We start from the raw sequence: 22,823 nt of genomic DNA on the forward strand, positions 1-22,823 counted from the left end.
GACAAACAGGAAGTGATGTCAGGTACAGACAGGATGTTCCGGGTGAGAGGTGAGCCGGGAGGAAGTAAAGAGAAGACATTGCTGGAAGTGGCAGTAGAGGAGGTAATAAGATCTTATTTTCTATTTACACCCAGTAACCCCCCGTCATGTCCGTCCTCTTCCTCCATAGTCACTGTGACATCTTTTATCTCCAGCAGATGATGATACACACATATATAGTGTGGAAACCTAGATTAACCCCTTCAGGGTCAGAACATTCCCCCACTTACCGGGCCGCAAGGTTCTCTTCAATTTGGAGATTCAATGTTCTCAGATTCTGGGATCGGGGGTTTTTTATTTGGACATAAAGGGAATCCTCTTCGGTTTTCTTTGAAAGGGAGAATAAAAATGAAGTAAAAAAATTTCAAAAACAAAACAGACTTTACATAGAGAATGGAATTTCAGATCCAGCAGACAGTGGCGCTCTTGTGGGGGGGGCAGGGGGGTGGGTCGCCGACCGCACTCGTTACCGATACTCTGCAGTGCTGGACGGCCACTCACCCAACATTTTTCCTTTTTTTTGTGTTGCTGTCCGACAGGCAGAAGTGGCACTGTAGGGCTCTTATTATAGGCCTTTGCGCCACAACTTCTGTCTGACAGCCAGGGCGGCCACCTCCATCCCTTTAAACCCCAACACATATGAATTACACGGGTTCTGAGGCCGATTTAATGGAGATAAGGCACCGAGTAAGTTTAATTACCACCTTAATCAGCCGCAGAACCCGTGTAATTCATAGGGGTTTCGAGTTTCAAGGGATGAGGTGGCCACCCTACTGACAGCGGCAGTTGTTCTCGGCTCCGGGTCATGTGACACAGCCGAGGGGTGGACTTCCCTCACTCGGGAACTGCCAATGATTGGAAATGAGATCTAAGCTAAAAGGAAGTCTGCAATGGCTTTTGATTGGGGAGGGGTTTGTACTGAGGGGTGGTATAGGCTTAAAGGAGGGGGGGATGTACTGAGGGGATAGTCCAGGAGGGGGGACTGTACTGCGGGGGTTCTGTATGCAAGGCTTAGATTGGGAGAGGGGACTGTATTGGGGGGGCTCTGTATGCAGGGCTTAGACTGGGAGAGGGGACTGTACTGGGGGGAGTTCTGTAGCGAAGGGTTTACTAGAAGGAGGATCTGTACTTTGGGGATCTGGACTGGGGAGGGTCTGTACAGAGGGGATAGGCCAGGAAGGGGACTGTACTGGGGGGGGGGGGTCTGTATGGAGGGGTTGGACTGGGAGAGGAAAGTTTGTACTGGAAAGGTTCTGTACTGAGGGGATAGGCCGGTAAGGGGGCTGTACTGGGGGGAGGGGTTGGACTGGGAGAAGAAGATCTGTACTGAGGGGATAGGCCATGAAAGGGGCTGTACTGGATGGGGGGTCTGTATGGAGGGGATGGACTGGGAGGAGAAGGTCTGTACTGAGGGAATAGGCCATGAAAGGGGCTGTACTGGATGGGGGGGTCTGTATGGAGGGGTTGGACTGGAAGGGGAAGGTCTGTACTGGGGAGATCTGTACTGAGGGGATAGGCCATGAAAGGTGCTGTACTGGATGGGGGGGGGTCTGTATGGAGGGGATGGACTGGGAGGGGAAGGTCTGTACTTGGGAGATCTGTACTGAGGGAATAGACCATGAAAGGGGCTGTACTGGATGGGGGGGGTCTGTATGGAGGGGTTGGACTGGGAGGGGAAGGTCTGTACTGGGGAGATCTGTACTGAGGGAATAGGCCATGAAAGGGGCTGTACTGGATGGGGGGGTCTGTATGGAGGGGTTGGACTGGGAGGGGAAGGTCTGTACTGGGGAGATCTGTACTGAGGGGATAGGCCATGAAAGGTGCTGTACTGGATGGGGAGGGGTCTGTATGGAGGGGATGGACTGGGAGGAGAAGGTCTGTACTGAGGGAATAGGCCATGAAAGGGGCTGTACTGGATGGACTGGGAGGAGAAGGTCTGTACTGAGGGAATAGGCCATGAAAGGGGCTGTACTGGATGGGGGGGTCTGTATGGAGGCTTTGGACTTGGAGGGGAAGGTTTGTACTGGGGAGGGTCTGTACAGAGGGGATAGACCGGGAAGGGGGCTGTACTGGGGAGGTCTGTATGGAGGGGATGGACTGGGAGGAGAAGGTCTGTACTGAGGGAATAGGCCATGAAGGGGGCTGTAATGAGGGGGGTTCTGTATGGAGGCTTTGGACTTGGAGGGGAAGGTTTGTACTGGGGAGTATCTGTACTGAGGGGATAGACCAGGAAGGGGGCTGTACTGGGGGGGGGGGGGGTCTGTATGGAGGCCTTGGACTGGGAGAGGAAGGTTTGTACTGGGAAGGGTCTGTACAGAGGGGATAGACCGGTAAGGGGGCTGTACTTGGGGGGGAGGGGTTGGACTGGGAGAAGAAGGTCTGTACTGGGGAGGATCTGTACTGAGGGGATAGACCGGGAAGGGGGCTGTACTGGGGAGGGGGGGGTCTGTATGGAGGCCTTGGACTGGGAGGAGAAGGTCTGTACTGAGGGAATAGGCCAAGAAGGGGGCTGTAATGAGGGGGGTTCTGTATGAAGGCTTTGGACTGGGAGAGGAAGGTTTGTACTGGGGAGGGTCTGTACAGAGGGGATAGACCGGGAAGGGGGCTGTACTGGGGAGGTCTGTATGGAGGCTTTGGACTGGGAGAGGAAGGTCTGGACTGGGGGGGTGTCTCTATTGAGGGAGTCTGTTCTGGGGGGGTCTGCACTGAGGGAGTCTGTTTTTTGGGGGGGGGGGGTCTGTGCTAAGGATTAGGCAGGGAAGCGTGTCTCTACTGAAGAGTTGTTATCACATACCCAATTGGAGGCTAAATGGTGAGAGGGCTTCCCTTTGCGGCTATGCTCCAGGCACCCCTGAAAGGGAGAACAGGAGGTGCTGGGCTAAAAGAAGCAGCCGCCTCCTGGAACTGCTGGAGAGGATGTCCCGACTGGAGCGTTGCTGGTCAAGGAATGCAGGTCGTCAGCGGAGGCACTGGAGCAGATGAAGGAGGACTGGTGCAGCGACTGGAGGCAGGTGGCCCCTGTGGTAAGTAGCAGGTCACAGGTAGAGTAGAAGGCAAAAGCACAGCCAGTTCCGACCCGAGGTCGGGTACCAGGTATGGATGTTAGGACAACGCGTAGTAAGGAGGATCGCCCAGAGTAATAGACAGGAGAGCAGAGCAAGCAAGTCCGTTAAGCAAGGCGGGGGCCAAACCACGGGGCAGGCAGAAGACCAGTCCAAGAGCAAGCTGAGTCGGTAACGGAGAATCCACAAACACAGGAGCAAGCCCACTGGAGAGAGGAAGATCAACCAGCAATCTCTGGAGGCAGCAAACTCCCTTTATAAAGGCCATTTGAGATAAATTTTGCTCGAACACATGCACCAGTGCATGGTGGCACATTCCTAGTGCACCTCGTGCATCGGCCATGTGCGCATTCCTCCGAAAAAGGAATGTGACTGTGTAGAATACCGGCAGGAATGCCAAGTCTTTGCTTCACTGCATCTGAAACTTTACTGCAGACAGACTGGGAGGGGGAGGATCTGTAGTTTGGGGGGGTGAACTGGGGGGAGTCTGTACAGGTCAGCCTGGGGGGAAGATGTGTACTGAGGGAGTCTGTAGTCCCAAAACCATAGCGAACACTAAACCGCATGTGCTTCTGTGTGTAATCAAACTGGGGACCATTCTTACATGATAGAGGCCCTCATATTATCCCCCGTCCACCCCCATCCTAATATTGTACAGTCCAGATCATTGTCTGTTATCCGTCTACAGGGAAACCCACATAGATCACATGACTCCACCAATGAGGATGGAGGAGGACCGGAGTCACATGACTGAGAGGATACTAAACCTCACCCTGGAGATCATCTACCTGCTGACCGGAGAGGTGAGGAGGATTCTGGGAGGTCACATGACATCACTCTTATCTCTATTAATAAAACACAGACCTGACCGGAGAGGTGAGGAGGATTCTGGGAGGTCACATGACATCACTCTTATCTCTACTAATAAAACAGACCTGCCCGGAGAGGTGAGGAGCATTCTGGGAGGTCACATGACATCACTCTTATCTCTACTAATAAAACAGACCTGCCCGGAGAGGTGAGGAGGATTCTGGGAGGTCACATGACATCACTCTTATCTCTATTAATAAAACACAGACCTGACCGGAGAGGTGAGGAGGATTCTGGGAGGTCACATGACATCGCTCTTATCTCTATTAATAAAACACAGACCTGACCGGAGAGGTGAGGAGGATTCTGGGAGGTCACATGACATCACTCTTATCTCTATTAATAAAACACGGACCTGACCGGAGAGGTGAGGAGGATTCTGGGAGGTCACATGACCAGGGGCGGACTGACCATTCGGCCACTTGGGCACTGCCCGAGGGCCCTGGGCCACTAGGTGGCCCCATCAGGGTTGTCAGCCTCAGTAAAAATAGGGACAGTATGTAAAAATCTGTGTTTTATTTACCTCTGTGTCTGAAATGTCCCTTACCGACATCCTTTCGGTCTAAAAATCACAAGATTATAGCTGCCCCGCCTCTCCAGTACCTTCTCAGCCAATAGAAACATGTCTGTGTATACTGTGTGGCCCCATAATCACCTATTGTCCGGGGGCCCCATGAGTTGTCAGTCCAGCCCTGCACATGACATCACTCTTATCTCTATTAATAAGACACAGACCTGACCGGAGAGGTGAGGAGGATTCTGGGAGGTCACATGACATCACTCTTATCTCTATTAATAAAACACAGACCTGACCGGAGAGGTGAGGAGGATTCTGGGAGGTCACATGACATCACTCTTATCTCTATTAATAAAACACAGACCTGACCGGAGAGGTGAGGAGGATTCTGGGAGGTCACATGACATCACTCTCATCTCTATTAATAAAACACAGACCTGACTGGAGAGGTGAGGAGGATTCTGGGATTCTAACATGATGTTCCTATTGGTTCTCCAATACAGAGATTTCCTCTTGTGAAGTCCGGTGATCATATGACCATCACAGTGCCTCCATGTGACTCCCTAAAACCTGAGAGACACAACATGGAGAAGATTCTAGAAGTCACCAAGAAGATGATGGAGCTGCTGACAGGAGAGGTGAGGAGGATTCTGGGAATTCTGGGACATTATCCAGTAACAGACAAGGGATGTGTCTGGATGGTGACTGTATCATATATGTCTACTTCTGTATGTAGGAGTATTTAGAAGAACATAATCTCTACAAGGACGTCATGGATGGATCCAGTAATGGGAACTCACCAGAGAGATGTCCCCGTCCTCTGTACTTCCGGGATTCCACACAGGAAGGTCACACCATCCCACACGATGATGAGGTAGATGAGGAACAATAACGGGTAGTTATGATTTATACACAGATATGTTTGTTACAGTAAATGTTTTATTACAAATTTAGAGTGGAAACCTCGGGGACTGTATTATTGTTAAAGAAGAGTACATAGAGGAGGATGAGGAGTATGGAGTAATGGAGGAGCTTTTCAATAGACACACTGATCTCTATAAGGATATGATGAAAACACCTAATAAAAGAAACCCACCAGAGAGATGTCCCCGTCCTCTGTATTCCCGGGATTCCACACAGGAAGAACACGCCATCCCCCACCATCATCAGGTAGATGAGGAACAATCATTGGTAGTTATAATTTATACACAAGCTTGTTTCTTATAATAAATGTTTTTATATATTTAGAGTGGAAACCTCAGGGATTATAATATTGTAGTTAAAGAAGAGTATGAAGAGGAGGATGCGGAGTATGGTGTGATGAAGGAGTTTTCTGAAGGACACGAGGATCTTTATGAGGATGTTATGATAGAGCCACCTAAAAAGAGAAACCCACCAAAGAGAGGTCCCCGTCCTCTGTATTCCACACAGGAAGGTCACACCATCCCCCACCATCATCAGGTAGGTGGAGTTGAGGGTCGGGAACATAAAGTGATTGAACACTCTGACATGTGGAGATGATGTGTGGACTCTACAAGATGATATTTTCTATGTGATCTCACATCATAAATACTTCTATGTTACAGATGTTATTTTCTGCCATTCTGTTGGTTTAGGGTGAAGATCTGATGAAGATGAAAGTTGAGGATGAAGTAGAAGAGACGTATGTGAGGGATGATCAGCAATATACGGAGGAGGCTGGAATGACGAGGACATTCATAGAGGAGGACACTCCTACAGAGATCAGCACAGGTGACCCATCATATATTCTTCTCTTATCTCTGCTCTGTTACTGCTCACTGATTGGTCCAGAGTAGGGCGGGAGCTGAGTGATATCAGCCAATAATAGGTTGATAATGGTCCCCTCCCTGTACTGATACCCTATTTGTGGTTCAGCTGGCAGTATTAGGTTGTGGGTCACTCCTAGTTACAGTAGCAAAGATATGATAACACAGATTGAGCCTTTCTTAGGTTGGTTCCTCTTCTTCCAGCCGACTTATATCTAAATGTTACCATAAAACTCTACTACCGGTCTTTTTGAGATCTAAAACCTAGGCTTGTGATTGTGTAAAGAGCATGGACCTCCCAGTCCCCATTGGTTCCTGCTCTTCTGACAAGGCTGTGTAAATGTAGAAGTGATCTGGGAGGAGGACCAAAGGACTGAAGAGAGGGGAAAAGTCTCGGCTGGTTGGGACCTCCACAGAGAACATCTCCTCACTCATATCTACCTGATCCAGATGGGATCTTGATGGAAGTGAACTAACCCTCTCATATCTATTGATGATGTTTTTCTATTTTTCCAGGACACGCCATGGAGAAACCCTCAAAGGATCGTCTCACTTTATCTCCAGGTTGTAAAATGGAAGATGAGGACATCACAGGAGATTGTGGAGGAGAAAAGACAATGATCTCCACTATGGATGGTGGACTTCACAGTGTGGATAGACCATGGAGTCCCTCCGACTCTGAGCAACCTCGTACTGTGGGGGATGGGGCCGGGATTCAGAGAAAGAAGAAAGTTTCCTGTCCTGAATGTGGGGAACGTTTTAACTCCAAACAAAGTCTTTCTGTACATCAGAGATCTCACATGGGGGAGGAGCTTCATTCCTGTTCTGAGTGTGGGAAGTGTTTTCCTAATGAATCAGAACTGGTCACACATTACAGATTTCATGCGGAGGAGAATCGCTATTCCTGCTCTGAGTGTGGAGACGTTTTTTCACAGAAGGCCCATCTTTCCAGACATCAGAGATTGCACACAGGCAAGAAGTTGTATTTCTGTTCTGAGTGCGGGAAATGTTTTTCGCAGAAGTCCAGTCTTTCCAAACACCAGAGATTGCACACGGGCGAGAAGCCGTATGCCTGCGGCGAGTGCGGGAAATGTTACCCGCAGAAATCAGATCTTCTCATACATCAGAGGTCCCACACGGGGGAGAAGCCTTACTCCTGTCCTGAGTGCGGTAAATGTTTTTCACAGAAATCCACTCTTTCCAAACACGTGATATTGCACACGGGCGAGAGGTTGTATTCCTGTTACGAGTGCGGGAAATGTTTTACGCAGAAGGCCCATCTTTTCAGACATCAGAGGTCTCACACGGGTGAGAAGCCTTTTCCCTGCCCTGAGTGTGGGAAATGTTTTTCGCAGAAGGCCCATCTTTCTAGGCATCAGAGGTCGCACACGGGCGAGAAGCCGTATTCCTGCTCCGAGTGCAGGAAATCTTTTTCCGAGAAGTCCTGTCTTTACAGACATCAGAGATCGCACTCTGAAACAAGCCATGGGCCTGACCCAAGTGCAGAAAATGTTACGCGTTAAAATCCGACCTTGTTGCAGCTAAAGGATCTCACGCCGGGGGGAGAAGCCTGATTACAAACTCATTCGTTTTCCTGGAAATCCCATCTTAACGCAGACGAGTAGAAGACTTGGCCTTCCAAGCCTCAGAGAACCCAAACAACCCTAAAGGTGTAGCTAACATCTTCTGTAGGAGCCATATTTTGGTATACATCAGAGAAGCTGAGAAGAAGCACAGTGTTAGGATCGTGTCTCAGGCTCGTACTCGGGCAACAGCCCAGGCTCTAGCAGAAACGGCTCCCTCGGATCTCACCAGCTGCCACTCAGGTTCTTCCTCGGTGCTAAGACGCAGGTCAGCTCCACCTTTCCCATCTTCTATGCCCTTCTTGGCCAAAGCCCCATGCTCTCTACCCAGACATCAGAATGAAGCCCAAGGCTCTGGGCATGTAATAAGTCTTCTAACCACGCTGGAACTGCCCTCTGTTTTTCTGACCCCTTAGTGATGAATCTATGTAGCCTTTCTTTATCATGTCACAAAATCAGAATTTACTAATGATATGGATTTTATCTTTTTTTTTAATAGGGAATGATCATTATCATGGATAATTCAATGCCCCCCCCCCCCTCCCCCTCATTTATACAAAAGACCTTTTCCATGTTAGATGAAGAATCCATTTGATGAACATCTACAGAATCTTATTCATTAGACATATTGGATTGTTCTCACACAACTATTCAATAAAGTTTTAACTTCCAAAGCAAGGAGTGCTTGTTCCTGTAGGGGTGAAGTCCACTGATCCCAGACACTCAAGACTTCAAAGTTCTGAGAGAGGAGGAGGGGGTGTCACTGCTGGTTGGGTCCCTCTAGGAGAGAGAAGGAGGGGGTGTCATTGCCGGTTGGGTCCCTCTAGGAGAGAGGAGGAGGGGGCGTCACTGCTGGTTGGGTCATTCTAGGAGAGAGAAGGAGGGGGTGTCACTGCTGGTTGGGTCCTTCTAGGAGAGAGGAGGAGGGGGCGTCACTGCCGGTTGGGTCCCTCTAGGAGAGAGAAGGAGGGGGTGTCACTGCTGGTTGGGTCCCTCTAGGAGAGAGAAGGAGGGGTTGTCACTGCTGGTTGGGTCCCTCTAGGAGAGAGAAGGAGGGGGTGTCACTGCTGGTTGGGTCCCTCTAGGAGAGAGAAGGAGGGGGTGTCACTGCTGGTTGGGTCCCTCTAGGAAAGAGAAGGAGGGGGTGCCACTGCTGGTTGGGTCCCTCTAGGAGAGTGAAGGAGGGGGTGTCCCTGCTGGTTGGGTCCCTCTAGGAGAGAGAAGGAGGGGGTATCACCGCTGGTTGGGTCCTTCTAGGAGAGAGAAGGAGGAGGTGTCACTGCTGGTTGGGTCCCTCTAGGGGAGAGAAGGAGGGGGTATCACTGCCGGTTGAGTCCCTCTAGGAGAGAGAAGGAGGGGGTGTCACTGCTGGTTGGGTCCCTCTAGGAGAGAGAAGGAGGGGGTGTCACTGCTGGTTGGGTCCCTCTAGGAGAGAGGAGGAGGGGTGTCACTGCTGGTTGGGTCCTTCTAGAAGAGAGAAGGAGGGAGTGTCTGCTGATTGGGCCCCTCTAGGAGAGAGGAGGAGGGGGTGTCACTGCTGGTTGGGTCCCTCTAGGAGAGAGAAGGAGGGGGTGTCACTGCCGGTTGGGTCCCTCTAGGAGAGAGAAGAAGGGGGTGTCACTGCCGGTTGAGTTTGGTGATAGAGGAGCTAGATATTGCTTGTGAAGGGAAGGTGAGATCAGACTACATGACAGGACTGACCATTACAGTTGATCATCTGCAAAAGATCTTTTATCCAGCTTACTTTGTTGGGGCAATTACATGGGAATCAAGGATAACAGGCCTCACTAGTGTGTGCCTAACTTATATTTTTATTTGTTGGGATAGGGGGGTTGGTTAAACGGAGTGATGTTGTCAGTGTTTTGTTTTAAGCAATGATATACTGAAATGGTTAAGAACTACAAACTAGTTCAAGGTTATCTGCTGCTAAAGAAACAGAGAGGAATCTTGTGTGATAAATCATTTGGCGCCCCACGTTGGGCGCCAAATGAAATGGTTAAGAACTACAAATTAGTTCAAGGTTATCTGCTGCTATTTCTAATTAAAAAGTATAAATGTGCAGCACATTAGAAGTAAACACTCTCTGAGACACGTTCAGCTCGGTTACTTCTAACTTCTGATTTATTCGTGGGCGGGGTTAATATTTTATACAGAGAGATACGTCATTGCTATGTCAGTCTAATTGGTACATCTTATTGGTTAAAATACAAGAGAAATGGAGAAACTTGATGCTTGAAGTTTGGTTGAAGCTGGTTCTGTTATCTCAAATGCATTCTTCTAGCGCGGGGGATGTAGGGTACAGGCGCCATCTTAAACTCCGAACAGAGAGCCAATCTGTATACTACATAATAAGTAAGGAGCATCGAAAAATGTATACACATAAGCAAATAGACATTTTTCTGATTATCATTATGTACATTAGATTCCTTCACAATACCTCCTTTAGATCTTGGTCCAACCGGCCAGAATGATCACCTGCTGAATAAGCCCCCCCCCCCCCCAGACAGCATAACTCTAAAATAAGACACAGCAGTTTTTTGTTTTTTTTAATAATCTTTATTTCATTTTGTCAAAAAAGCAAACATAGTGCAACACAACATTTACATGAAACAAAAATGGGACAGACATGGGGGGGGGGGAGGGGGTTTGAGTGGCATGCAGTACAAAGGTCTTAAAAAGAACAGCATAAAGTAAGTACGCCTCATATGATGTCATCAAGTTGTTCCCCCATTATGGGGGGTTCACGATGCAGGGACCTTTATTGCTATACAAAGTCACGCTTTAATTGCAAAATATAGCATTTCGCCTGTTTGCACTTGCACAACCCGAAGTAACAAATAGGGGAGGGGGGGTGGGGGAAAAGTGGGCACATCAAAGGTTAATCACTTGGTGTAACGGTAATAGGTTTGGCCAGTGGCGTAACTAGAACCTTCAGGGCCCCCGATGCAAGAAACCATGAAGGGCCCCCCTGAACCCCAGCCAGGGCCCTTCCCTCCGAGTCCTGCGGTGGAACTCCAGGGGGCGTGGTCACAGGTATGACCTTTGTGAGCCCTGTAGTTCCACCACTGGTATCAGTAGTTTTTTTTTTATTATTTAATTTTTTTAGGTGCCCCATTGGGGGACAGTCCCTAGGCAGGATGGGGTCCCCGTCCCCAGAAGAGATGAGGTCATTTTCTCCAGGGCAGATGAAGTTACTGCCCCCAGGTGAGAAGGGGTCCCTGTCCCCAGGAGGAGATGGAGGGGGTATGTAATGGTGTGGCCGCGCACTCATCCATGTTGGCCTGGGCTCCATCCAGTGTGCTGGACGGGCGATCAGCATATCTCCCAGAAAGACCTTTCATCATCTGTGTATGACGGGGGGAGGAGGGGGGCTGGCAGACAAGCCTGCAGTGTCCTCCGGGGGGCTCTCATAGGGCTGCACTGCATCTATGTGCTTAAAGTTTGTTTACCCGGGAGAAGTATGCAGTGCAGTGTGGGCCGGACTCAGGGGGGGGCGGGACTCTGGCTGGGAGAACAGACATTGGACTGAGCGGCAATGCATGGAGCAGGAGAGGGGTACTCTGAGGAGCCGGCTGAGGACACAGGTCATGCAGGGAATGCACAATTAAGGAGCAGCCAGTGCGATAGTCGAGCATGGAGCTCTGCTAGTCACCCTCCACCTCCAGCCACCCGTGTGCATGGTGCACTGGTACCCCTAGCTGCCTATGCTGCTGCCGGCCATATGTAGAGGGGGCTGCATGGGCCCCCTGCATCACAGGGCCCGGTTGCGGTCGCGACTGCTGCACCCCCTATAGTTACGCCCCTGGGTTTGGGTCATCAGCCATTATCGGGATCCTTGAGACATTGGAGTGGTTTAGTCTCACCCTAATCACTCACATATGGCCTATTGAACTGCTTGCGTCTGGACGGCTACAGGTGCTGTCCGAGTTATGGAAGATGTATAATGTAACCATGTGGCCCAAATGGCATAAAATTTATCGTACCTGTCCCTGCATTTTGCCATCCACTCCTCCGCCGCCATTATAGAATTTAACAAGTGCACCCATTCAGAGCGACCTGGGACCTGGGCTGACTTCCAGTGTATAGGGGCCAACCGTCGGGCAGCGTTCAGAAGGTGTGGAAGAACTGATTTACTGTAGGTACGTAGAGGAGTGGACGGCACGTGCAGCAGGAACACCATGGGCACCATGGCAGGTCTACATCTGTAATGGTTTTAATCTGCTGCCTAATATCTTGCCAGAAAGGCCGCAGCAGCCTCTCCAGCATACAGCCGAGGCTGTAGGGAACATCCTAGCCAGAGTTGTGGGAACTCTGTACCATCTTGTCAGTAGCTTAAAGCTATTTTCTTGCATTTTAGTATTCACTGAGCTCTTGTAAATCAGCCGATATAGGTGGTCCAGTTGGGCTTCTGTAAACGTATGCTCAGGGGCGTAACTATAGGGGGTGCAGCAGTTGCAACCGCAACCGGGCCCTGTGATGCAGGGGGCCCATACAGCCCCCTTCTACATATGGCCGGCAGCAGCATAGGCAGCTAGTGGTACCAGTGCACCATGCACACGGGTGGCTGGAGGTGGAGGGTGACTAGCAGAGCTCCATGCTCGACTATCGCACTGGCTGCTCCTTAATTGTGCATTCCCTGCATGACCTGTGTCCTCGGCCGGCTCCTCAGAGTACCCCTCTCCTGCTCCATGCATTGCCGCTCAGTCCAATGTCTGTTCTCCCAGCCAGAGTCCCGCCCCCCCGAGTCCGGCCCACACTGCACTGCATACTTCTCCCGGGTAAACAAACTTTAAGCACACAGATGCAGTGCAGCCCTATGAGAGCCGCCCGGAGGACACTGCAGGCTTGTCTGCCAGCCCCCCTCCTCCCCCGTCATACACAGATGATGAAAGGTCTTTCTGGGAGATATGTTGATCGCCCATCCAGCACACTGGATGGAGCCCAGGCCAACATGGATGAGTGCGCGGCCTGCAGCTTGGTCATGGTGAGTGAGAGGACCCCATCCCCCACACACCATTACATACCCCCTCCATCTCCCCCTGGGGACAGGGACCCCCACCTCCCCTGGGGACAGGGACCCCTTCTCACCTGGGGGCAGTAACTTCATCTGCCCTGGAGAAAAGGACCCCATCCTGCCTAGGGACAGTCCACAAATGGGGCACCTAAAAATACCAGTGGTGGAACTACAGGGCTCACAAAGGTCATACCTGTGACCACACCCTGGAGTTCCACCGCTGGACTCGGAGGGAAGGGCCCTGGCTGGGGGTTCAGGGGGGGCCCTTCATGGTTTCTTGCATCGGGGCCCTGAAGGTTCTAGTTACGCCACTGCGTATGCTGCAGGTCTCTCTCCCACCCTCGAATGTATGTTGGTTTATTTCGGGACTCCGCGCTCCGCAACATTTCATAAAGTACTGAAATAGAATGAGGGGACGGGATCAGCGGATTTGCACAGCTTTTCAAACGGTGTCATAGAGAGGTCCCAGCACTTCCCTCAACCCTACCCAAGTTCTCCAAAAATAAAAACCACAAAAACAACATCCCCTAGACTGGTCCTCGAAGAAAGAGTAAATGAGCCTTTTGTGTGTCTGGCTGCGGGGGGTGAAGTTTGGGAATACCTCTGGCTCCTATGGGAGCATCGTTACATCTATGCCAATACGAAGGCTGGAAACTAACTGAGGGAACATGTAGAAGAAGGGAGGGGACCATCTATGGATTAAAACAACTGACCTAGACTTATAGGTTAACTGGACTGGGCCACTTCTTCAGAAAAACACTAGTTACACTGGATGCCACTAGGTGTCAGCACAAAGATATTATACATTACATTAGTGGTGGTCAACTTTCTTCATAAGTGGGACCTTATGTGTGGCCCATGACCTTGCCAAAAGGCCACACGTAATATACAGTTTCATAGACAGCAGACACACAACAGGAGAGACTATGGACATTATGAAAGAGATGGTCAGAGACAGCAGACATTGCTATAGGAGATGTTAGAGAGTAAGGACATCCTTCAGGAGACATAGGTTCCTTGCATCCAATGCCATGGGATATGCTGAAAGAGAAGGAGTAATTCTCCATCCCATCTATACTGGGGTATGGGACTCTCCGTGGCTGCTTTGCCGCAGCAGACGTGGAAATCTTGCAGCGAGGGAGTGACCCACATCCCCGGTGCCTTCTTCGGACATCCTCTTTGGATAAATGGGGGAATCACAAGGCTTGCAAAGCCACGTGGGAAAGTTTTCACCAAAGACAGAAAATTTTCTCCTAAGCAGTGCCACATAGTAACAAGATGTCCGCTTGCCGCCTCTTCCATAGTTGCCAATAGTCCCGAAAATCACGGGACAATCCTGAATTTTCGAGACTTGGCCCAATTTTAATTTGTCCTGTTTATTGTCCCGAATTTTGCCGCTTATCCCGGGCATCTGAAATTTCGGGCAATCAAGTGTTAACGTTTTGGCGCTTTTACAACAGTCTGGGTCCTCCCTCTACCCTAGAGTGTCCCCTCTTGACTTATTTTGCCCTCCTTTTCTCTATTGGACAAGGAGGACCACATGCTATTGTCATCATTCACTGTATCCTTACTGTGGACGAGTGTGCGGTGTAGCAAAATGGCGGCTAGGGATGAGCCGAACACCCCCCGGTTCGCTTCGCACCAGAACTTTCGAACGGACCCCAAATTCGTAAGAACGTTAGAACCCCATTGAAGTCTATGGGACTCGAACGTTCGAAATTAAAAGTACTAATTTTAACGGCTAATATGCAAGATAGTGTCCTAAAAAGGGTTTGGGGACCTGGCTCCTGCCTCAGGGGACATGGGTCAATGCAAAAAATGTTTTCAAAAACGGCCATTTTGGCGGGAGCACTGATTTTCATGACGATTAAAGTGAAAAAAAAGTGAAATATTCCTTTAAATATGGTGCCTGGGGGGTGTCTGTAGTATGCCTGTGAAGTGCCACGTGTTTCCCGTGTTTAGAACAGTCCCTGCACAAAATGACATTTAACGGAAATAACATCATTTAAAACTGCTTGCGGTTTTAATGTTATATCTGGTTCCTGCAATATGGTTGAAAATCATTCAGAAAAATGGCATGGGTAGCCCTCCCTGCCCATTACCAGCCTATTTGGGTCTTGTACGGATATTAAGGAGAACCCCGTACCCATATTAATAAAAGGAAATGCGTGTGGCCCCCAGGCCCTATATACTCAGAACAGCAGTATACAGGCGGTGCAAACAAGACAGGGACTGTGTAGGTTTGTTGTGTTAAGTTGAATCTGTTTGTAATTTTCAACTGGTACATGTTTGTAAGTTGGATGTTTGAAAGTAGGGGCCTGCCCTATATGCTCTGCAGAAATGGCGGAACAAGGTGTTGGTTTTGCCACAACATTGTAAGCCCTCAAAGTGACTCTTGGTGGGCGCTGGAGCGCCCTGCTGTGAACGATTATATCAAGAATTGTAATTACATGCCATTGTTGAACAGCGGTAGAAAAATTGACCATTGGTGGTTGTGGTGCTGGTGCCACAACACTATAAGTCCTCACAGTTACTCTGGGTGGGCACAGGAAGGGGCCCTCCTGTGAAATATTATATCAAGAATTGTAATTACATGTCCCTGTTAAACAGGGGCAGAAAAATTGGGCCTTAGGCACTGGTGCTGGTGCCACGACACTGCAACATCTCCCATATACTCTAGTTTTAGTGCAGGAATTAGCCCTGCTGCAAAGCATTATATATATATATTATTACATTATATAGGTGGATATAGCGGTGTATACTGGGTTCAGAGCACGCAGACAGCACGCACAATCTCCTAACACTGACTGAAAGCTCTATTTAAAACGAGCAAGATAGTTAGCTATATAGGTGGATATAGCGGTGTATACTGCGTTCAGAGCACACAGACAACAACCACTACAGAAGAGCAAGAATGAAAAATCGGCCGATAACGATCGGTGTATACTGTGTTGAAGGTACACAGAACACCCACTAACTGCTACAGACGCCAACACACTACACAAGGCCGCCGCGCTGGTGGCCTTATATAGTGTGGGGAGTGTACTACACAGCCTGAGCTATGATTGGCCACAGGCATCCTGCCTGTGGCCAATCATGGCTCTCCTCGCTGCCGGCGCTGTTATTGGCCAAGCATGCGGGTCACAGTGCATGCTTGGCCAATCATGAACCAGCAATGCACTGCGCCATCGCAGTGCATTGTGGGCCGTGAGCGCCACACGAATTTGGTGCGAATGGCCCATAATGTGCGGTATTCGCAGAACGGGCGAACAGCTGATGTTCGAGTCGAACGTATGTTCGACTCGAACACAAAGCTCATCCCTAATGGCGGCGACGGAACGTCACTTCCGCTACAAAATCGAACTGGTAACCTAGACTGATGAAACACTGTGTTCACGCCACGACAGTGGTCATCAACCCTGTCCTCAGGGCCCACTAACAGGCCAGGTTTGCAAGATAACTGAAATACATCACAGGTGATATCATTTGCTGCTCAGTGATTGGAGTATTCTAGTCTGCATCTCCCCCAAGCTAATGCATAAAACCGGGCCTGTTAGTGGGCCCTGAGGACAGAGTTGATGACCACTGCGTTGCGAGATGTTTCTCGAGGCTGCAGTTCCTCTGAGCTCCACAAGGTGGGGATCTCATGTCTACCCAGACAGGAAGTCTCTATGGAAGACAGGAAGTGATGTCAGTTACAGACAGGAAGTTCCGAGTCAGAGGTGAGCCGGGAGGAAGTAGAGAGGAGACATTGTTGAAACTGGCAGCAGAGGAGGTAATAAGATCTTATTTTTTATTTACACCCAGTAACCCCCCCCCGTCATGTTCCGTCCTCTTCCTCCATAGTCACTGTGACGTCTTTTATCTCCAGCAGATGATGATACACACATATATAGTGTGGAAACCTAGATTAACCCCTTCAGGGGGGCAGAACATTCCCCCACTGAGAAGGTCTCAACATTTCCTTTATTTTGGAGAGGTGTCACCCTTTCCACCTATTGAATTATACCACTTGGGAGTGGGGGATGGTGGTTTTATTCGGACGTAAAGAGAATCTTCTTCGGTTTTCTTTGCCGGGAGATTAAAAATGAAGTATAAAAAAAGGAACAAAAGAGTCAACACAAAACCGACTTTACATAGAGAAATTACATTTCTGATCCAGCGGGCAATGGCGTACTGCGAGGGGCGCAGGGAGTGCGGTTCCCACCAGGGAACGGCATTCTGGGGGTTCTGATCCATTTCAAACGTGACATTTTTTTTGTATTGATGTCAGAAAGGCAGAAGTGGCTCTCTAGTGCTATTAATATAGACATTGCAGACAGTGGCGGTTCAGATCCAAGGGGAGGCTCCTCTTTAGATCCCGTCACATGACACGGCCAAGAGGGGGGAGGACTTCCTTCACTCCGAACTGCCACTGATCCACAGAGATCTGCACTAAAAGGGAGACTGTACGAGGGGGATGGGAAGAGATCTGAACTGAGGTCATAGGCAGGGAACAGTGTCTGTACTGAAGGGTTAGACTGGAAGGGGGGATACAGGGCTGTGGGAGAGGGACTGTACTAAGAGAGAGATTGGAGCTGTTGGTGGGATTTGTACTGTAGGGAACATGGGCTGGGGGGGTTTGTACTGGCAGGAGGGGGATATATTGTACAACCAGTACAGTCCAGATAATTCTCTCTTATCAATTATTGGTCTACAGGGAACCGGCATAGATCACATGACCAATGAGGATGGAGGAAGAGTGGAGTCACATGACTGAGAAGATACTAAACCTCACTTTGGAGATCATCTACCTGCTGACCGGAGAGGTGAGGAGGATTCTGGGAGGTCACATGACATCACTCTTATCTCTATTAATAAAACACAGACCTGACCGGAGAGGTGAGGAGGATTCTGGGAGGTCACATGACATCACTCTTATCTCTATTAATAAAACACGGACCTGACCGGAGAGGTGAGGAGGATTCTGGGAGGTCACATGACATCACTCTTATCTCTATTAATAAAACACAGACCTGACCGGAGAGGTGAGGAGGATTCTGGGAGGTCACATGACATCACTCTTATCTCTATTAATAAAACACGGACCTGACCGGAGAGGTGAGGAGGATTCTGGGAGGTCACATGACATCACTCTTATCTCTATTAATAAAAACACAGACCTGACCGGAGAGGTGAGGAGGATTCTGGGAGGTCACATGACATCACTCTTATCTCTATTAATTAAAACACAGACCTGACCGGAGAGGTGAGGAGGATTCTAGGAGGTCACATGACATCACTCTTATCTCTATTATATAAAACACAGACCTGACCGGAGAGGTGAGGAGGATTCTGGGAGGTCACATGACATCACTCTTATCTCTATTAATAAAACACAGACCTGACCGGAGAGGTGAGGAGGATTCTGGGAGGTCACATGACATCACTCTTATCTCTATTAATAAAACACAGACCTGAACGGAGAGGTGAGGAGGATTCTGGGATTCTAACATGATGTTCCTATTGGTTCCCCAATACAGAGATTTCCTCTTGTGAAGTCCGGTGATCATATGACCATCACAGTGCCTCCATGTGACTCCCTAAAACCCGAGAGACACAACATGGAGAAGATTCTAGAAGTCACCAAGAAGATGATGGAGCTGCTGACAGGAGAGGTGAGGAGGATTCTGGGAATTCTGGGACATTATCCAGTAACAGACAAGGGATGTGTCTGGATGGTGACTGTATCATTGTGTGTGTCAGGTTCCTATAAGGTGTCAGGATGTCACTGTCTATTTCTCCATGGAGGAGTGGGAGTATTTAGAAGGACACAAGGATCTCTACAAGGACGTCATGATGGCCAATCAGCCGCCCCTCACATCACCGGGTAAGAGGAGACTTTATTGTAAAGGAGAGAGCAGTACGGAGGCTCCACCTAGATCCCCCATCATCTGATAAACACATAGAAACAATGTATTCAGTCAGTGTGTGTGTTTCCTACAGATGGATCCAGTAATGGGAACCCACCAGAGAGATGTCCCCGTCCTCTGTATTCCCGGGATTCCACACAGGAGGGTCACACCATCCCCCACCATCATCAGGTAAATAACTACTATTGGTAGTTCTGATTTATACACATGCTTGTTTGTTACAATAAATGTCTTAATATATATATTTAGAGTGAAAACCTTGGGGTCTATAATATTGCTAAAGAAGAATATAAAGTGGAGGATGAGGAGTATGGAGTGGTGAAGAAGCTTTTTGAAAGACATAAAGATCTCTGTAAGGATATGAAGGAGCCACCTAATTACAGAACCCCACCAGAGAGATGTCCCCGTCCTCTGTATTCCCGGGATTCCACACAGGAAGGTCACACCATCCCCCACCATCATCAGGTAGGTGGAGTTGAGGGTCGGGAACATAAAGTGATTGAACACTCTGACATGTGGAGATGATGTGTGGACTCTACAAGATGATATTTTCTATGTGATCTCACATCATAAATACTTCTATGTTACAGATGTTATTTTCTGCCATTCTGTTGGTTTAGGGTGAAGATCTGATGAACATGAAAGTTGAGGGTGAAGTAGAAGAGACGTATGTGAGGGATGATCAGCAATATACGGAGGAGGCTGGAATGACGAGGACATTCATAGAGGAGGACACTCCTACAGAGATCAGCACAGGTGACCCATCATATATTCTTCTCTTATCTCTGTTACTGCACACTGATTGGGCGGGAGCTGAGTGGTATCATCCAATGTCTTCTCTTGGACGAGGACCAAAGAACCTTTGACTGAAGAGGGGGGAAGAGTCCCAGCTGGTTGGGACCTCCACAGAGAACATCTCCTCACTCATATCTACCTGATCCAGATGGGATCTTGATGGAAGTGATCTAACCCTCTCATATCTATTGATGATGTTTTTATATTTTTCCAGGACACGCCATGGAGAAACCCTCAAAGGATCGTCTCACTTTATCTCCAGGTTGTAGAATGGAAGATGAGGACATCACAGGAGATTGTGGAGGAGAAAAGACAATGATCTCCACTATGGATGGTGGACTTCACAGTGTGGATAGACCATGGAATCCCTCCGACTCTGAGGAACCTCACTCTATGTGGGATGGTGCCGGGATTCAGAGGAAGAAGACGTTTCCCTGCTCTGAATGTGGTGAAAGTTTTAGCTCCGAATTAAGTCTTTCTGTACATCAGAGATATCACACGGGTGAAAAGCTTTATTCCTGTTCTGAGTGCGGGAGATGTTTCCTTCATAAATCAAAGCTGGTCACACATTACAGATTACACACGGGCGAGAAACCGTTTTGCTGTTCTGAGTGCGGCAAATGTTATCAGAGGAAATACGACCTTGTTGTACATCAAAGATCCCACACGGGGGAGAAGCCTTACTCCTGCCCGGAGTGCGGGAAATGTTTCTCAAAGAAGTTCGTTCTTTCCATACATCAGAGATCCCACACGGGCGAGAAGCCGTATGTCTGCCCCGAGTGCGGGAAATGTTTTGCGCAGAGGTCCGCTTTTTCCAGACATCAGAGTTTTCACACGGGCCAGAAGCCATACTCCTGCCCCGAGTGCGGGAAATGTTTTACACAGAAATCAGACCTTGTTGCACACAGGAGATCTCACTCGGGGGAGAAGCCGTATTTCTGCACTGAGTGCAGGAAATGCTTTCTGAGTAAATCGGATCTTGCTAAACATCTGAGGTCTCACACGGGGGAGAAGCCGTATTCCTGTCCTGAGTGCGGGAAATGTTTTTCGGATATGTCCTGCCTTTCCAGTCATCAGAGATCGCACACGGGCGAGAAGCCGCATGCCTGCTCTGAGTGTGGGAAATGTTATACTCGGAAATCGGGACTTGTTATGCATAAAGCATCACACTCAGGGAGTGCGTGAACTCCTGTGAACACCCTCAGGGCACATGACAAGGCGCCCTGGATCATGTTTTTAATAAAATACTTTCATATGGAGAGTGCTATGGAGCTGCTGTGTGCTTTATTCTAGTGGTCTTCATACTGCGGCCCGGTGGCTGAATGTTGCCCTTTGCTTGCCTTTATCAGGCCCTTGGGGCACACCAACAACCGGGCATAATTCCACCCACTGACGCCAACAATGGGGACCTAATCCTCCCACTGACATCAACGATGGGGCATTATTCCTCAAACTGAAGCCAACAGGGCACTATTCCTCCCACTGACACCAACAATGGAGTACTATTCCTCCCACTGACACCAACAATGGGGCACTATTCTTTCCAGTTATACCAACAATGGAGGGGGAAATTTTTCTCCTACTCACACCAATGATGGGGCACTATTCCTCCCAGTGGCACCAACAAGGGGGCACTATTCCTGCCAGTGACACCAACAATAGGGCACTATTCCACCCAGTGACACCAACAAGGGGGCACTATTCCTCCCACTGACCCCAACAAAGGGGGGGATTTTTCTCCCACTCACACCAACGATAGAGCACTATTCCTCCCACTGACACCAAAGATGGGGCACTATTCCTCCCAGTGAGACCAACAATTTGAGGGACTTTGATAAGGTCCGAACTGTAATGTCTAGACGACTGGGTCAGAGCAACTCCAGAACTGCAGTGCTTGTGGGATGTTCCCGGTCTGCAGTGGTCAGGAGCACCCAAAAGTGGCCCAAGGAAGGAAAACCAGCCAACTAGTGACAGGGTCATGGGCGGCCAAGGCTCATTGATGAAGGCGGGGATGGAAGACTCATTGATAGAGGTGGGGAGGGAGGCTCATTGATGAAGGCGGGGATGGAAGACTCATTGATAGAGGTGGGGAGGGAAGGCTCATTGATGGAGGTGGGGAGGGAAGGCTCGTTGATGGAGGTGGGGAGGGGAGGCTCATTGATGGAGGTGGGGAGGGAAGGCTCATTGATGGAGGTGGGGAGGGAAGGCTCGTTGATGGAGGTGGGGAGGGGAGGCTCATTGATGGAGGTGGGGAGGGAAGGCTCATTGATGGAGGTGGGGAGCGAAGGCTCATTGATGGAGGTGGGGAGGGAAGGCTCGTTGATGGAGGTGGGAGGGGAGGCTCATTGATGGAGGTGGGGAGGGAAGGCTCATTGATGGAGGTGGGGAGGGGAGGCTCATTGATGGAGGTGGGGAGGGGAGGCTCATTGATGGAGGTGGGGAGGGAAGGCTCATTGATGGAGGTGGGGAGGGAAGGCTCATTGATGAAGGCGGGGAGGGAAGACTCATTGATAGAGGTGGGGAGGGAAGGCTCATTGATGGAGGTGGGGAAGGAAGGCTCATTGATGGAGGTGGGGAGGGAAGGCTCATTGATGGAGGTGGGGAGGGAAGGCTCATTGATGGAGGTGGGGAGGGAAGGCTCATTGATGGAGATGGGGAAGGAAGGCTCATTGATGGAGGTGGGGAGGGAAGGCTCATTGATGGAGGTGGGGTGGAGGAGGCTCATTGATAGAGGTGTGGGAAAAGGCTCATTGATGTAGAATGGGGGAGAAGGCTTATTGATGGAGATGTGGAGGGGAGGCTCATTGATGGAGGTGGGGTGGGAAGGCTCATTGATGGAGGTGGGGAGGGAAGGCTCATTGATGGAGGAGTTGGGGGGGGCTCATTGATGGAGGTGGGGAGGGGAAGGCTCATTGATGGAGGTGGGGAGGGAAGGCTCATTGATGGAGGTGGGGAGGGAAGGCTCATTGATGGAGGAGTTGGGGGGGGCTCATTGATGGAGGTGGGGAGGGGAGGCTCATTGATGAAGGTGGGGAGGGGAGGCTCATTGATGAAGGTGGGGAGGGGAGGCTCATTGATGGAGGTGGGGGAGAGAAGGCTCATTGATGGAGGTGGGGAGGGAAGGCTCATTGATGGAGGTGGGGAGGGAAGGCTCATTGATGGAGGTGGGGAAGGAAGGCTCATTGATGGAGGTGGGGTGGGGAAGGCTCGTTGATGGAGGTGCGGAGGGAAGGCTCATTGATGG

The 22,823-nt window shown here is 49.7% G+C and overlaps 4 protein-coding genes across 5 annotated transcripts in view; 3 read left to right on the top strand and 1 right to left on the bottom strand.

The window, feature by feature from the left end:
- The window catches only part of LOC143956081 (uncharacterized), a 64,918-nt gene extending 44,078 nt beyond the window's left edge, over positions 1-20,840 (top strand). The window contains exons 9-12 of the mRNA XM_077466205.1: positions 6,797-7,057; positions 7,088-7,733; positions 15,606-15,614; positions 19,794-20,840. Coding sequence (XP_077322331.1) covers positions 6,797-7,057; positions 7,088-7,733; positions 15,606-15,614; positions 19,794-20,764 — 1,887 coding nt within the window. The 3' untranslated portion in view covers positions 20,765-20,840. The remainder of the gene's footprint in view (positions 1-6,796; positions 7,058-7,087; positions 7,734-15,605; positions 15,615-19,793) is intronic.
- LOC143955900 (uncharacterized) overlaps positions 1-22,823 on the bottom strand; it is a 184,872-nt gene that overhangs the window by 69,791 nt on the left and 92,258 nt on the right. The gene's annotated exons all lie outside the window — the stretch shown is intronic.
- Positions 21-6,358, top strand: LOC143955843 (uncharacterized). Its single transcript, XM_077465961.1, has 7 exons — positions 21-102; positions 3,790-3,904; positions 4,992-5,126; positions 5,225-5,362; positions 5,443-5,658; positions 5,737-5,949; positions 6,105-6,358. Exons 2-7 carry the CDS (start codon positions 3,809-3,811, stop codon positions 6,303-6,305), a joined length of 999 nt encoding a protein of 332 aa, XP_077322087.1. The 5' UTR covers positions 21-102; positions 3,790-3,808; the 3' UTR covers positions 6,306-6,358.
- Positions 18,537-19,586, top strand: LOC143955974 (uncharacterized). Its single transcript, XM_077466100.1, has 3 exons — positions 18,537-18,741; positions 18,858-18,955; positions 19,034-19,586. Exons 1-3 carry the CDS (start codon positions 18,657-18,659, stop codon positions 19,307-19,309), a joined length of 459 nt encoding a protein of 152 aa, XP_077322226.1. The 5' UTR covers positions 18,537-18,656; the 3' UTR covers positions 19,310-19,586.

This window comes from Lithobates pipiens, unplaced genomic scaffold (genome assembly GCF_037356315.1).
Source record: "Lithobates pipiens isolate NorthernLeopardFrog02 unplaced genomic scaffold, aLitPip1_a1.2 Scaffold_35, whole genome shotgun sequence".
NCBI lineage: Eukaryota > Metazoa > Chordata > Amphibia > Anura > Ranidae > Lithobates > Lithobates pipiens.

Coding starts and splice junctions, on each gene's coding strand:
- LOC143955843 (XM_077465961.1), top strand. CDS start 3,809: ATGACTCCACCAATGAGGATGGAGGAGGACCGGAGTCACATGACTGAG. Junction 5,127..5,224: donor TGGAGCTGCTGACAGGAGAG/GTGAGGAGGATT, acceptor TTCTGTATGTAG/GAGTATTTAGAAGAACATAA. Junction 5,363..5,442: donor CCATCCCACACGATGATGAG/GTAGATGAGGAA, acceptor TTACAAATTTAG/AGTGGAAACCTCGGGGACTG.
- LOC143955974 (XM_077466100.1), top strand. CDS start 18,657: ATGGAGGAGTGGGAGTATTTAGAAGGACACAAGGATCTCTACAAGGAC. Junction 18,742..18,857: donor GCCGCCCCTCACATCACCGG/GTAAGAGGAGAC, acceptor TGTTTCCTACAG/ATGGATCCAGTAATGGGAAC. Junction 18,956..19,033: donor CCATCCCCCACCATCATCAG/GTAAATAACTAC, acceptor ATATATATTTAG/AGTGAAAACCTTGGGGTCTA.